The 13,970-nt window shown below is 23.8% G+C and overlaps 1 protein-coding gene across 1 annotated transcript; it reads right to left on the reverse strand.

The window, feature by feature from the left end:
• Positions 1-321: 321 nt before the first annotated feature.
• LOC112592698 (sterile alpha and TIR motif-containing protein 1-like) lies at positions 322-8,855 on the reverse strand. The gene is made up of 8 exons (XM_025336852.1): positions 8,722-8,855; positions 3,729-3,934; positions 3,440-3,665; positions 1,415-1,567; positions 1,194-1,276; positions 1,026-1,110; positions 719-923; positions 322-639 (listed from the first exon to the last, which is right to left on the reverse strand). Exons 2-8 carry the CDS (start codon positions 3,886-3,888, stop codon positions 457-459), a joined length of 1,095 nt encoding a protein of 364 aa, XP_025192637.1. The 5' UTR covers positions 3,889-3,934; positions 8,722-8,855; the 3' UTR covers positions 322-456.
• Between the last annotated feature and the right edge of the window lie 5,115 nt (positions 8,856-13,970).

The following is a 13,970-nucleotide window of genomic DNA, read 5'->3' on the forward strand; positions in this document are numbered from 1 at the left end:
TAATATAACCAATGACAATGATAAAAAATAACATTTTTTAAAATACAAAATGCAAAATACATGAATAAAAACGTATTAAGTATAAAATATGAATATGTATGAAATATTTAATATAAATATTTATAAATTATTTAAAATAATTTTATTCAAAATAAAAAATTGAAAATAAATATAAAAAATGTGTTAATATTTTTCAGATATTATTACAATAATATATAAATGTGCACTTAATTTTAATAATTAGTATATTAAATATCAGGCATTATAATAACTGAATTATTGATTTCCATTAAAAAAAAAAAAAAAAATAATTAATGGCAATAACAAGTAAAATACTAGTAAACTGTCATAATAAAATTATATAAATTCAAATTCATTTAAGTGTTGTTATAAATATTAGTATGTTTTAAATACAGTTTAGATTTAAATAACAAGAGAAAAGGGTTTGAGCTACTATCATTTGATCATAAACTTCACCAACTTATTAACGCATGCGTCCTGATATTCGTGCACCCAATTTATCGAGTTGTACATTTCCAAGTTTTTCAAGTCGTCTGGTATCCTTACAAATGAAGACCAAGAGAAATTGTTCAATACTGGTATTATATTGCATTGGCTTTGTTTCGCGGTTATGACTTCCTATTGGTTAGAAAATATCTGTTAATATATTGTAATAAATATCCACATACTAATACTACGTCTGGGAGTGATTATTTACCTTATTAATTATATCTAAAGATTCGATATCTTCTTTTGACGAAGCCAAAAATTGTTTGTCAAATGAATCTTGAGTCAACACAATAATAAAGTTTTTTGACTGTTTAATGGTCTGTAAAACGTTATTACGATATTTGATATCATTTGATCGTTTCACGTCAATGAACACATTGTAACCTCGAATTTTCAAGTATACTTTAAGTAAACTGTAATGCACATAGACAGTTTTATTGATTTATTTATTTTTTATAACATAATGGTATAATATGTTTGAATTTTACAAAGAAATTGTCAAGTATGATCATTACCTAGCCAGCACAGAGCTATCAGATCGTCTGTAACTGATAAAGGCATCGTAAGGTTTATCCATATTTTCTATGTAGACCGGCATTTCTAAAATTTTTTTTATTTTGTTTGTTTAATAAATAATGTTAATTAATCTATAAAAATAATTAAGTTTAAAATAAAGAATTTACTTCGGATTGAGGCTATTATATAACTTCGGTGAATATCATTTGAAATTCCGCAAACATTTTTGAGTTGGTCATCAGTTAACAACCTAAATTAATGTAGAATTCTTATTTAAAACTTATTGCTTGTATTTATTTTACAAGAGTTATTAATTTATTTACAAAAATAAAAATATGATTAATGTGGTAAATATATTTTTATATTATAATGATAAAAATTGTATTACTTCATAGAATCCTTGTCGATTCCAGCATTAAACATCGGATACGTGTACACAGAATATTCCGAATTAATTGATTTTAGGACCGAGTTTAAGCCTGTTGGATCAACATCACTGTAATCGGCTGATTTTTTTAAATTGTACAATTCCCTCATAATTCTTGAAAAAACATTTTAGAAATAATTATATTATGAATATTTTTATTTTCTTAATTTTAGTTTTGATTTCTTACAATTATATTACATAAACATAAATTATTTATCTCAGAATAAAGAAGTATACAAACAATAGTAAAGTCAAAATGTCAGTGTTGAAAATGTATTTATTGTATTATAAAACATAATGACAGTGGTACGAGAGCTGTAAAAAAGTAAAAAACAATTTTTTTCTCAATATTATAATATATATTTTTAAATTATTGTTGTTTATCTATTCATTATTAATAGCTTCAAGCTATTTAGTCTATAATATATTACTAAGAATAATGAGATACAATTTAAATTTTTTGTTAATCATGTAATAAAAGTGCGATCGTTTTGACCATAGAGTGATAAACTACGAGTTAAATAAATAATATAAATTTGAAAAACAGTAGAAACTAAAAAGTAGGCAAAGAATAACTTTAATTAAAGTTTATTTGATACATAATATATATTTTTTTAATTTATTCAGATCTTAACATACAATTACAGTAGAACCTCAATAATCCAAACTAATTGTGACCAAACTGAGTTTGGATAAGCAAAAGTTCGGATAATAGAAATTAAAAAAAAGTCAGTTTTTGACAAATTGGCTAATTATATATATAATACAAAAATAATATAAATGTCCAGTATATAATGTTTATTGATAAGTAACCACACGTGAACGTCGTTAAGATAAACATTATTAAATTACGCACGTGTACATATTATTATGTATTATTAATAAACTTTATCGGGCGCGTGTGTCGTGATATTTTACGCATTGAGTATTGACGTTCAAATACATAAATTGAAACAATGTTTGGATAACAGACAGTTCGTATAACGGAGATTCGGATAATCGAGGTTCTACTGTATTACATTTTGACACTTATCGTACATAACATAATTACTAAATTGTTAAGCCTGATTATAGTATAAAATTAAATATACTTAACACGTAATGTTTGGTAGTGATTGTATTGTCATCTAAAAGAGTAGTAATAAGGGAAAAGTTGATAATAAGATTTTAAAAAAATGTTCTTAAATTGATTTTTAGTTTGCTTAGAGAATGATGGAAAATTAAGAAGTAGATATTAAAAATCGTAGTAAGCCCCATCACAATTGGATACGGTGCAATACGTGCTATTGTTGAGTTCTTATTTAAATGAGTGGTGTGGTAATATTATTTTAGAATTTTAGGATATGAATAACTATGATCTTATATGACAAATAATAAGTAAGACAAACTGACTAGACTGTGTCCACAAAAAAATGGACTGCTCTCAAACTAAAATTTGTCATCCGCACGCTGCAACCTCACTGATCGTTTTTTAATTTCAACTATTATTCTAGTTCAACGTCGGTACTACATAGCGAATTTTTTACAAAATATCTTGTCATTACTAATCCTTTAACTAGATAACTAGTCTATTAGATAACACCACGATCTTTATGAGTAAAATCGGTAATTTTTCTCGTAGTTTAAACCACAGATTTTTATATAGAACTCGAACTCCCGCTATCAATTGAAGCCAAATTTTTCGGTTGACATTATATGGTATTTTATATGGCAAATATTAATTAAGTTGTATTGTATTTTATGATGTCTAAACCTGTTGTTTAAAAAAATTAAAAAATATTTTTTATAAATCATTTTTCATTTATTTCTATATTTTACCATTAAAGACGATGTTATTTCTAATACATTTTGTATAGGAAATTCAATGTTTTGCCAACCGACAAAATGGCGGAAACTGATACGCGAGCTTCACTATTAATAATATAAATAATATACGAGTTCCTTATCTAGTTAGTATAGAAATCTGTGGTTTAGACTAATACAAACCTTTTTTTCATTATACCGTTGTGTATTCCAATATCGTATTTTAATTCATCTTCAGTTAATCGTAATAATAGATCACCGTCAACTTGATTTTCCAATAAGTTATTGGCAAAATCGCTAAACCCAATTTGCTTGAACCATTTAAGGACGTATTCTACCGACCACTGAGGGACTTTTTTATTGAGGTTGTAAGAAACTTCTTCGTCGATCAACTGACATGATTGAGATGCTGTATTTTTAAAGTAAATAGATATATTATTTAGGGATTTCAATGATATTGCTTTGAACATACTTGTCGTACTAAGCTGCTTTATATTCTCAGATTCAGATGCTTTTGACGTTACCTCGCTATTGGATTCATAATTGTTAATTAACAAATCGTTATCATTACAGTGTCTATTGCACAATTTATTACTGATTTTATAGGCTGCCTTATCATTTATTCCAGGCATTGTAAATGCTCCACTGTCGCCTTGAAGATTAATTGTTATGTAGTTTCTAAAATCGATAAAATATAAATATATTGAATAATATTCGTATTAACAATTTTTTATTTAATTATTATTATAACCCATTTATCGAAACAATGGTTATTATTAATCGTTGATAAGTTTTGATCAGTATGCATATCGGTTCATGCATATCACTTATGTTTTTGGCTTGAGCGGTTTTTACACGTTAATTACCCAGGCTGTTGGGATATTAATTATTGGTGTATTGTTTGCGTAATAGGCTAAAGGGTTTGAATTACTTTTTGAGTGTTCTAGAATATAATTTGTTCTATGTACCACATACTTCAAAGGTAAAAATTTTATGCTGTACTTTTTATGTTATTTTTTTAACATTATCAAGTTATGTTATTAGTTTTTAGTGCATTATTATTGTATGAGTTTTTAGAGTTGACTGGGAAAATCAAAGTATAATACCAAGAAATATTGTCTTAATAATATTTATTTTTATAAATTTAGGTATTTTTCACCCATATCTATTGTCGATTGTTCTATAATATGTATGAATGCGATAAACTTTATCTATTTTCATTTTTCAGTGATTACTGGACGTAGTGTATTACCGGGCTCAAACAATAAATAACAACTGACTGATAAGTTGGTATTTAGGTCGTAGCCCATTCGGCTTTCGTTTTTCTAAACGGCTCTCGTTTTACAAAAAAGTCAATTTACAAACAGCTCCAGATTTTATAACACAAATTTCTTCCCACTTTATACAGACTTAGGACTGTCTCAGAAAAGGTGAGGTTAAAAATGTTTTAGTGTACACTAAGTAAATTATTAAAATTATATAAAAAAAAGCTTATAGTATGATATGAAATTTTAAATGTTTAACATCAGAAAAATTTTTAAAAAAAATCATTTGTTAGGCACAATTTTTTTATATAATGTATGCGTGCTATTTTATTTGATGAAAACTCTTAAATGATTTTTTCGACGAGCTCTTTTTTTTTTTTTTTTTTGTTGATCAGGCAGACGTGCATATGTCTAATAATAATTGTAGAGTTTACAATCATACAATTATACCTGTTTGTACATTTTTTTCGATGGGAGCCAATTTATCTGTTCGTAAAACCTTCTTTGACGGGAGCCGTTTGGAATCCCACGTTTCTAATATACTCGTATTGTTTATTTATTCTGCGTGCCTAAGTTAGGTATTTTGTTTTTGTATTATTATTTATTTAATTGAAATGAGGAAATGTTAACAATTTAGGAAATTAAAATGTTTTCCAATCTATAGCTTGCATAGTTGTATACCAATATTTTTTTTAGAGTATTTAAAAATGGTCCCCAGTAATAATTTATAATAAATATTAATTGTGGTAAAAACTGTGAAAATAATAATTTTAATATGACATAAAATGAATAAAATTTAAAAAATTTATAAAAATAAATCGTTTTTTATTTATTATTTTTTATTCAAATATCTGAACTGAATAGTACAAAATAAAATATTTATGTTTTATACTTTTATTTTTAGCTAAAATTATATTACTTATCTATATTAATTATTTTCTACATTTCAATTATTTTCATAATTTTAAACGTAAATAGTTGTTAGCGAGTCATAAATAGAAGTCATCTTAAAATGTTTTTAATTTATCGATGATGTGTATTTACACATATTATCATTTACTTAATTATTATTATAAAATGAGTAAGAACGTTAATAAGTATCTATGTAATTATTGATTAAGAGAGAATTTGATGTACTATATATTAGGTATTCGTATAACTTGTCATAGAGTAGGCCATTATATTGGATGTGATATATTTAAATTTAGTGATTTATACGATATAATATTCAATTCTACTTGGTTTTGCCAAAAAATATGTTGTTGTTCATTGAACCGCGATTATATTATTGAATATAATATTAGTAAAATTTAGTTAAATAATATATTAGATTACAGAATTTATTAAAAAATTTTTTATCATAAAATATTTTAATTATTTACGCAATTTTGGGATAACCCTCCCCCTCATATGTATAGAATAGTGCATTTCTCACACTTTGATTTATGCCATATTTATTTGCATATATGATAAGAAAATTTACTTATAAAAAAGAACTATAAGGGCATTGGCTTAATTATGTGACTTCTGGTATGGGAAAAGAGAAACAGGGTCGTTCTATATATAAAGAAATCCGTAATACAATAATACATCATTTTCAAATGTACTAAGTTATTATTAATAGCTATTAACAATAGCTGTTAAGTCTTCACGCCATATACTACTGTACTTTTTATTCTAATTTGTGTTTTTATTAAATAAACCACAAAATCAATAGAAATTGTCTTAAGCAAATTATTCAACTCGATCTGCAACATTTGGATCACATACAGTCGGTCCTCAACTACAATGAAAAACTTTTTTAAATGGAAACAGTCTGTCAGTTTACTATATTTTATTAAACATTTATAAAACTATATGAGTAAGTAAATTATTTTTCTGTTATTAATATGGTAAATAGAACAAATAAATAAATCACACAATAAGGTATATTATTATAGTAATATTAAAAAGAAACTTTCAGAAAAAATATCTTAATAACAATATTATAACAGTTGTTTATGTTTAAATATATTTTTTTAATTTATAATTAATTAAATAATATTAATAATTTAAAAATGTATTGAGTATACTATTGAGATTAAGTTTATAAGGATTATAAAACTGAATAGAATTGTATTTTTATATTATAAAACTTAAATTCTAATTATTTAAAACTCAGAGTAAAATCAAACGAATGAAATATATTTCTAAGTTCAATTAAAATCACTTTAAACTTTTATAATATCAATGAATAAATATAAAGTTGTAATTTTAATAATATTTCATATAAATATGACTAGATTACATTAACTTAAAAAAGTCAATACTAGCATTCCCCGTTAGAACAATTATTTTAATAGGTTCATAGTATAAATTGTTTAAAATGAATATAAATATTTTGAATATTTTATTTTATGTATAGAAAAATAATACACATATTGGAAAATTTTTTAATCCTTATACATTATATTTTTTAAATAACAACAAAATAAATAAAATCATTATTTTTTATTTCAATATGCAATTTCGAAATTTTACTATAAATTACCATAAAAAAAAAAAAAAATCGTGCATAATATTTTTGAGATTTTAAGGTATTTTTAAGATAAAATCATGATGAATCGTGCATTAAATTTTTAAGTCTTGTATAAAAAAGTTGAAAATCAACCCTATATAATTTTAAGTTTAAACTCAAATTCAAATTTTTGCAATCTCGATGAATTATGTCCAAATTAGAATTTTAAAATTTTTTAAAGATTAGTAATTAATAGCTTATATATTTAATATTTTTCAACTTAAGTAAAAGAAAATTATTTAAGATTAGTTTTGTATTAAATTTTAAAGTATTTTAGATTAAACCTAAATATTTTTAAAAAAAATTTAAAAAAAAAACAAACTAAAAAAAATTTGAAAAATTTAAATTTATTGAAATCTGTACTATGTGTAGACATTGATAGTTGAAGTAAAAGTGAAATGTTTTTAAGTTGTATAGTTAATATTTTTTTAATAAAAACAAAATAACAAATATTAATTAAGGATAGTAATTACTAATTGATATTAAATACATGTAGATGTGCAATGTCGTTAACATTATAGTTATAATCGCTAATAAAAATAATATTCTTAAACTTTTTTTTATTTCTTAAGAGAAATATTATTTACATTTTCAGATGATAAAATGTATGTATAATAAATTTAACAATACAAAATAATTTGCAAATTTTTATAAAAACAGTACATTGAATATAGCTAAATTACAACTATGCAATTTTGATATTTCTATTTTTTGCGAGAAAAAATTATTAGAAAGGAACCTTGAATTAGATTTTTAAGGTTTTTAAGGTTTAAACAAATATTTATTAATTATTATACATAAAATGAAAAAAAAAAAAGTTGAAAATTTATAATATCCATAAATAGCAAGAAACAAGCAAAAATAATTTTAAATTTATATTATGTTTAGTTTCAGTAAATGCTGATAAAAATATCTTGTAAACATTTCAAGTCATTTCTGTAATTATTAATATAATTTTCAAATTATGATAAAAAAAATAAGGTTTTGTCAAAAACTGATTTTAGAAAAAAAACTTTTAATACAGTTTTTCGAGAGTACTCTATCAGAAAATACCCTCGAAATAAAAGACTGAATTATTCTTTTAAACCATTTAGCGTGTACACATCAAGCAGAAAAAAATTAAATAAAAAAACAAACATCAATGTAAACCATCTTTGCTTCGCTTAGAATCTAAAATTATTGTTACACGTTAATGTAATTAGGTTACTATATATAATATTTAGAAAATGGCTTTGGCTTTGAAGAATAAATCATGAAATAAAAATATATTATATACATTGGATGATTCAAATTATGTAAATAATATTTTCAAAATCATTAATACATTTGAGATTATGAATGATTATATTACATTTTATTATATTTATAATTTATACACATTATTATGACAATCAATCACCTTTTATACATAAATTACTAAATGTCATTAATTTCAATAATAAATTTAAGTGTTTTTTTTTTTGAAATATAATAATTATAGAGTATATAAATATAATTATTGTCTCGATTAAACAAATGACTACAAATACAGTATGATTACGTATAACGTAGAAATTTAATATTTCTACTTTATAAATTGAATAATGAATATATTATCTATATTTTTATAAAATATATTGTTATTTATTAAAATATTTACTTACCTAATTCTTAAAATGTTTATATCTTGCTAAAAAATATGGATATGTGATAGTTAGGTACGTGTTGTAGTTAAAATAATGGTTAATTGCAAAGCAAATTTAAAATCTGACTATTAAAAATAAACATTAATAACTAAATCGAATTATATAAAAATAAAAATAATAAAATCAATATATACTTATGATAACGGTAAATAAAAGGTGCTTACGAGAATATCAAACTACAACTGAAATATATTTGTTGTAATACACATTGTTTTATGCTTAAATCCCACCAATAGAAATGGACTCTAATTATGTGATATGTAAGTTGCGTATGTTTAGGTATAAAAAAATTATGTTGAAATGAGTTTGATTAAAATGTGACTAATATGACGTAAAATTTATTAAAATTTAATTATATAAACAACTTTCAATTGGTCCAATAAGACAAATTAAGGTATACTCGAAGCTACTTGCTCCGCACGTGTGCCTTATCTTTTTATATTTGATTACATTCAAATATTAAAATTATTCTCAACATAATCTGTATGTTCTTAACACGTGTAAGCGTTTAAAAAACAATTTTTTTTTTTAATAAATATGATAAAAGATGCTCTCAGTATTCTGCAGACTTGATATTGAAATAAATTGACGATTTTTTACATATATAATAAAACTTCGATGATATTAGCCACTAGGTAATTTCAATTCATTTTTAGCTATAGCTAAATATATTAATTCAAAATTAAACTTAAATACTTGAAAATTAACTATTTATCTTATATTATCTTTCTAATTTATAATTACTACCAATAAATTTTTATTCTTACTTAAGAAAAAATAAAGATAAATTATTTAAACATCATATTTTAGATTCTGATCAGTGCAATGTACAAATTGATTTTACAATGATATGGGATTTTTTTGTGGATAAGTACATGCTAAGTTATCAATAAAATGCTCAAATTTTCAAAAAATGTTTCGAATTAAATTGGATCAAATTTATACTTCAGAGATTTCATTTTTTCAGGAAAATATTATGATCTGTATATATTAATATAATAAAAAAATTTTATCACAAAATATAAGTACAAGATATGAATAGCACGAAAAAAGGAGTCTATTGACAACACATAAAAATGTAAAGAAAGAAAAGAGTGAAGTATAAAAATGTTAAGCTGAATTAGAGTAGGTAGGTCTTTAGTCCAGTTTCTTTTAAGTCAGCGTTAGGGATTAATAAGGTCAGGGGAATTATGGAGATTGGGTATTGAAGAATTAAAAAAGTTTTAAGTGTCACTGTAAAATTGTTTGAAACAGCAAGAAGGAAATTCAGGAAGTCAGGTATTCTTAGGTCTTTATGGAGATTATATTGTGGTTATTAATATATCATAAAGCACCTGTTATTATTCATTGGTCAATTGATTAGAAAGAATGTTGGAAATGGTTAGACTTAAAAATTTCCAGTACCTATTTTTATGAGCGAGAAAAACAAGCAAGAAATTAATAAAACCGGAATTTTTACGCAAATCTAATTTTTGATAAAATAGATTTTGCTTTTTAAAGTAATTTGAATATTAATTACTGTAGATATTTGAAATTATCATTAAATGTTTATATTATCATTTTTTATTTAATTATTTTTAAAAAATTCATTAAAAACGTTATTACTAGTAAATTAATTTTTAGTTAGAAATACTTAAAAAATTTTGTTTTTATTCCTGATTTTTAAAAATGTAATACAAGATTCTTTATTTAAAGTTACCGACCAGAAAACTAAATTTATTTTTTTATGACCATTTAAAATTCATATTTTTAAAATTAAGTTCGATATTTACCCGTGAAGTAATTATTTCTCTTCAATGATTTTTAATATTTTTTATATTTCAAAAATAATAATAATAGATGCATACAATTATTACCGAATATTTATATTATCATTTTAATTATCTATTTCAGCGGTTCTTAACTTTTTGTAGATCATGGACCCCTGATCAAAAATTTTTAGAAATTACGGATCCCCTTATCAATTTTTTTTTCGTATATCTTTCTTTTACAATACGTCATAATATTATATTGATGTATATTATGTATTAAGGCTGTCGCGGACCCCCAAGAGGACCGCGGACCACAGATTAAGAACCACTGACCAATTTGATAGAATTTTTAAAATTTTTTGGAATGGTGACGCACCATAAGAACCAGTACCCATAAATATCGGTTATTTCGGATCTTAGAGAACCGATGAAACCGATGGAACTGAAGAACCTATCATCGATAATAATAATAATACTAAAAGTAAAATAAATAACTTTAATAGCTGTATAAAAAAAACATAATATGACAAAATATACTTAATGATTAAGGTAGATCTATATATAGTGATCTACTCGACACCTAATGTATAGTATAGCGGTACCCACTAACCTATATTTTTTATTTTGTTTTTATAAACACATACATAGGTTAATATATATTATTATATTTTTAATAATTTTTGATACCTATTATTTTTAATAATTATTTAGGTATTGATCAAATAATTATAAACGAAAATAATATTATTATCATTATTATTTATTTATATTATATATTTATACACATGAATTGTATATAACTTATATTTTAAATACTTTTTTACATCTATGATAAATATTGAACTCTTTAGTTTAAACGAAAAAGGAAGACTACGATTTTAGTCGAAAACGACCAATGCATTGGACACATCGAAAAGTTTCATAGAGCGGAACTGGAAGCAATTACATTCATAAAAAATGTAGAATTGTGATAGTAAATTTTTACCATTTCACTATTTTTAGTTAATTTTTAATTTTGATTATCAGGTTCTTTTGTTACTTATAAATTATTTATGGATATTTTTGTTTTTTTTTTTTTTTTGCTATGGTCTTAATTTATGAAACTATTTTTACTAAATAGTATAGATAGTCATCAACTTGTAATTCGTGACACCGCCATTGTGCGATAAGTATATAGTAGTGCATAGATACATTTTCGTAGACACAGTTTAACGACTTTGGCATTCCATTAGAAGTCTTATGTGTTTTTCAATAACAGATTCTAGCAATAATCAAAATAGCAAAAATACAGAGAGTTACCAGACAATGACACATTTCAGTTTTTAATGAGATAATTTGCCGAATTACATAGCGGTAAAGTTGTAAAGATAACTACCAAAAATTCGAATACAACGTAAAAAGTGGAGTTGCTAGATATCGAGCAAATAGGTAATATACGTAAGGAATATTATTAAAACAATATTTAATTTTTATGAAATTCCGTGATTAATAAATTAAAACTGCGAAAACAGAGACATATTTCATGTCTCCACGGATCATGCCGTAAATTATCTTTCATAATTTTTGATTCTCCCACGTGTCTTTTGTGACTGTAAAACTTCTAACGACTTGACTGTTTTCAATAAAAAGTATATAATTATATTCTCTGAGACACGAAGGATATTTATCATTTATTATTTCAAAGCTTTTAGGTTGATATGAATGGCTAACATATATAAATACATAGAAGAATTAAGAATGTCATCACGAACTGAATAACCAGTAAACCTATACTAGACGCTATTGTTAGTCATACAAATCGTGAAAATGCAATGAGGCCGTAAACAAAAATTAGGTACCAAAAATTACTACTTTTTGAAGTGTACAAATTACATGTAGGTGTTTACTGTTAATTGAAAAAAACCCGATTGTACGTATTGCATATATTTGTTACTTGTTAAATTACCTGGTTTTATCCACTCGCAGTTATAAATGAAGACGCAATTATTTATGTAGGAAAGTTTTAATTTATATAATTTTACAACTTTATGAAAAAAATCATAAAATTATTAAAATCTTTCACCAAAAACTATAAAATACAATATTATCCATTCCGCTTCTTACCACAAACAAAAAATTAAAAAATGACTTACTTGGAGATACTCAGGGAAGTATTTGTAACAACTCTACGGAAAAGAAAACCGTAATAAAATTCATTGGTAGTGTTAGAAACATAGTATATAAATAGAATATTTATATATATATATAAGGATAATAATATGCAACGAAATTAAATCTAAATCTACCAAAATTTGAAGTAGGTTAGTCGTAGAAGTATGTATGATGTTAGTTTAAATTATACATAAGACGGAATTTCAATTGTTATTATTATTGAAATTTAAAATGTATTAGATTAACCTGAATTGATAATACATCAAATAATACTATAATATGAATATCCAACATGTTTTCGAAAATAATTTAAAAAAAGGTCGTTCTATCCACCATAAGTGGATCCAGCCCGAGATAACGGAGGGGGCTAATATTAAAAATAACTTATATACGTGTATGTTTTACTATAAAATGGAAAAAGTAGAAAAAAAGGTTATAAACTAATATCTTGTTGTTTCCTAAATAAAACACAGCTTATGGAAGGGGGGTGTCCTTTCGCCACCCCGCTAAATCCACTACTGTAACCATCCAACCAATCAAATAGAAATTGTTATCAAGGATACGATCAAAAAAAATAATTACATTAGAGAAATTGAAATTAAGTTAATTTATTTTGAATATTTGTTCGGTTTATTAAAATATAAATTACCTATTTTATTTTTCTTTGCGAATGTAATTTAGTTTATCTATTATAATTGCATCTTTGTTGATTTTGATATAAAACATTATAAATTAAAAAATTTAATGAAAATGTATGTAGTGATAAATGATAATAAAGTAATAATATAATATTGAGAGAATCTTATATTAGTAAGTTAAAACAAATAGTTAAACAAAACACTGATTACTTTAATGAATTTAATTATTTTATTTGTACAAAATATACAAAATAGCTACCTGTTATATAATATTACAATATGTCAATAAATAACTACTTTTTTATACTTAAATAAAATATCCAGAGAAACTGGTAAACAATAGAGACGACTGAAAAATAATATAAAATATGCAGATTTAGACTAGTCTTGAATAAATTTCAAATATGAAAAGCATTCTTATGGGCTAGACGCCACTTATTATAATATGAGTATGTACTTTATCACTCGATGAAGTCATGAAACAAAATAATAATATATCACATGAAAATACCTAAACTTCTTAAACAACAAGGCTAAACAAAAATATTTAATAAATACTATACCCCTACCAGCTGCGACCATCAAATGAACATCTTACGATCTAAGTATCGATCATCTCAACTAAAAGAGTGCAAGAAAGTGACCATCATCTACCGAGTTTATAAAC

This window comes from Melanaphis sacchari, unplaced genomic scaffold, assembly GCF_002803265.2.
Source record: "Melanaphis sacchari strain LSU unplaced genomic scaffold, SCAv2.0 Contig0_pilon_pilon, whole genome shotgun sequence".
Lineage (NCBI taxonomy): Eukaryota > Metazoa > Arthropoda > Insecta > Hemiptera > Aphididae > Melanaphis > Melanaphis sacchari.

Coding starts and splice junctions, on each gene's coding strand:
- LOC112592698 (XM_025336852.1), bottom strand. CDS start 3,888: ATGCCTGGAATAAATGATAAGGCAGCCTATAAAATCAGTAATAAATTG. Junction 1,277..1,414: donor ATCGACAAGGATTCTATGAA/GTAATACAATTT, acceptor ACATTAATTTAG/GTTGTTAACTGATGACCAAC. Junction 924..1,025: donor GATAGCTCTGTGCTGGCTAG/GTAATGATCATA, acceptor TGTGCATTACAG/TTTACTTAAAGTATACTTGA.